The sequence below is a fragment of the Sinocyclocheilus rhinocerous genome, unplaced genomic scaffold, assembly GCF_001515625.1.
Source record: "Sinocyclocheilus rhinocerous isolate Xijiao unplaced genomic scaffold, SAMN03320098_v1.1 scaffold294, whole genome shotgun sequence".
Lineage (NCBI taxonomy): Eukaryota > Metazoa > Chordata > Actinopteri > Cypriniformes > Cyprinidae > Sinocyclocheilus > Sinocyclocheilus rhinocerous.
In genome coordinates this window covers 98,353-101,066 of record NW_015644007.1, presented here as the reverse complement: position 1 = coordinate 101,066, position 2,714 = coordinate 98,353, and the positions used below count along the sequence as shown (strand labels likewise).

The 2,714-nt window shown below is 36.4% G+C and overlaps 1 protein-coding gene across 2 annotated transcripts in view; it reads left to right on the top strand.

Annotated features, from left to right (window-relative positions):
* Nucleotides 1-2,593, top strand: part of LOC107757777 (dnaJ homolog subfamily A member 2) — a 30,737-nt gene extending 28,144 nt beyond the window's left edge. Inside the window, exons 9-10 of one of the 2 annotated variants that reach the window (XR_001641965.1) lie at nucleotides 2,162-2,422; nucleotides 2,505-2,593. Coding sequence is in view for 1 of the 2 variants with exons in the window: in XM_016575353.1 (XP_016430839.1) it covers nucleotides 2,162-2,347 (186 nt within the window). In the remaining variant the exon portion in view is untranslated. Of the gene's footprint in view, nucleotides 1-2,161 lie in introns of both variants that reach the window. The other variant, XM_016575353.1, reaches the window with a different exon arrangement.
* The last annotated feature ends 121 nt before the right edge of the window (nucleotides 2,594-2,714 follow it).

Below are 2,714 nucleotides of genomic sequence, written 5' to 3'. Positions count from 1 at the left end.
CCTCAAAGTAAGCATGATTACAAATGTGATATTGATTTTATACAACAGTTCAATAAACAAGTAGTTAATATTAAGAGACTTGTTTTAGACACCATATTTCCTGTTTTTGCTCTATTTCTCCAGCAAAAATCATTTCAAGCACAGCGCTGTTTCGCGTCTGAGCAACAGGACACTGTTTTGTTCCTGAATGAATCACACGTTTAAATGACTCCGTTCAAACGCAATGACTCGCTTATTAACAGTGACTTGCTGCCACCTACTGGCGGTTTTAATTTCACATTTAAGGTACCTTTTCATTTTTAAAATAATTTCAAACATCAGTTTTCAGTGTTTTATGTTTAAAATACTGTTTCGCGTCTGAGCAACAGGACACTGTTTTGTTCCTGAATGAATCACACGTTTAAATGACTCCGTTCAAACGCAATGACTCGCTTATTAACAGTGACTTGCTGCCACCTACTGGCGGTTTTAATTTCACATTTAAGGTACCTTTTTATTTAAAAAATAATTTCAAACATCAGTTTTCAATGTTTTATGTTTAAAACATCAAAACATTATTTATGCATTTGTAATTGCAGGTTAAAGTATTTAATGTTCCTCAGAGCTGAATTTAACAGTGTGTGAAAGCATCTAAATGCCACTTCTAATGCAGCCTCTGTGTTTCCTCTGCATTGCAAAGATCAATTTTGTTGATACTGAATTAATTTGCTTGGTAACAAACCAAATGCAAGAGTTTGACTCAAAAGATGGTGCACACTTTTAGAAAAAATGGTAAAGGTAAAAATGCCCATAAAACTTGTTGGAAATGATTAATTTCTAGGGATGTAACGATTCACTCAACTCACGATTCGATTCGATTCGATTCACGATTTTTTTTATTATTTCTTTTTTTTTACAAAATGAGATTTAAGACAAATTATAAATTAAATGTGTCCTTTTATTCACTCATCTTAGTTCATTTCGATCTCACATTTATAATCAACGAAGCTCTCTACACTGCGCAATGAATCTCTTATTTACACCCCGTCTACACTTTGCTTATGAAAGGATTCGTTAGATATGTCTGTGATACATTACTCAACGCTGCAAAAACACGTAGAAACCTTTGAAGCTCCCCTGAGCGCAATCACAAGTATGATGATCGGGTCAGTCGCACTGGTGCTCCTAAAAATTTCATAGTCGCACGCAGTAGTTTTCAGTCGCAAATGCAACTGAAATAGTCGCACTGTAGAGCCCTGCATCTAAACTTTTCTAAAGACAGCAAGTTCCCCTCAGACATGGATTCATAAACTACCCCTAAATGAATCGCGATTTGTTTAGCATCTCAACCGATTTGAATCGTCACATATTTGAATCGATTTTCAACCGGCTCGCGGTTAATCGTTACATCCCTATTAATTTCTATTACTGCTGTGAACTGACCACACAGAATATGAAGAATATCAAAAAATGTAGGAGTCAGCTGTCCACGGTAGTCCTTAAGATATCAGCACAATACACTCAGCAAAATATCTAATTAGCGTTATCGATAAAATCCCAGAATATTATCGAGAGATTGTCAATATCGCACACCCCTAATTTGTTGTTTAATTGATATAATTTATTGATAATGTTTAAATTAATATCATAATTAATACTTTTGACTCATCCATTTTCTTAACAATGGTTTAAAGGCTGAAATGTAAAGTCTATCATTTTATAAAACTTTGTTTTTGTGAAAACTTGTTTCTGAACTGTAAATTATGCTTTTTACAGTCATTTTACAGTTTAATATGGTACTACATTGCCCTACCCCGCTCATATGGTATTCATTTTATTTGTGCAGCTCTTAAAAAAAGGTCTTAAGTCTTAAATTTGAGCTTAAAAATCCTGCAGAAACCCTGTTACAGAACACTGAAGACTGGAGTAATGGCTGCTGAAAATTCAGCTTTGCCATCGCAGGAAAATTACACTAAAACATTTAAACAAAAGTTATTTTAAATTGTAATATTTCCCAGTATTACTGTTTTTACTGTATTAGTCAAGTGTGGCCTTGTTGAGCATAGAAGCAAGACATTGAAAAAATCTTATTGAAATCAAGCTTTTGAACAGTATTTTTTTTTATTATAAAAGCACAATTCCAAGTTTTCTTTCCCCTAATATGTGTCTTCTGTTTTTTCAGGAATTGGAGGATTTGCTGCCCACACGGGCCGATCCACCCGTCATCTCTGGAGACGCGGAGGAAGTGGAATTGCAGGAGTTTGTAAGCCAGAGCTCCTCTGGTGGTCACCGCCGTGAGGCGTACAACGACAGCTCAGATGAAGAAGGAGGGCATCACGGTCCTGGCGTGCAGTGTGCCCATCAGTAACCCCGACTACAGCAAATATCTTGTCTGGCTCCAACAGTGGGGATTAAAAAAATGATCTAGTTGCACAACAAACAGGTGTGTTTATAATCTGATTCGGGGCTGCCTTAAATGATGAGAATTACATACAGCCATTCCTGACCACCTGATTCCCTTGTAGTAAACGCACCGATGATCCCGCATCTAGTAACTCTTTCTTGCTACTCCTCCTCTCCCAGCGGCCCTTTAGAGACAACCCCACTTCAGAGAGAAAAGGGTAATTGCTACGTACTGTGTGTAACTTGCTTTTTTTATTTTGTCATAGTATTCACAAGTTTAAATCTAACCATAAAATGCAGTTTTGGCCCTGGACATGAGCCTTTTTTTTTTT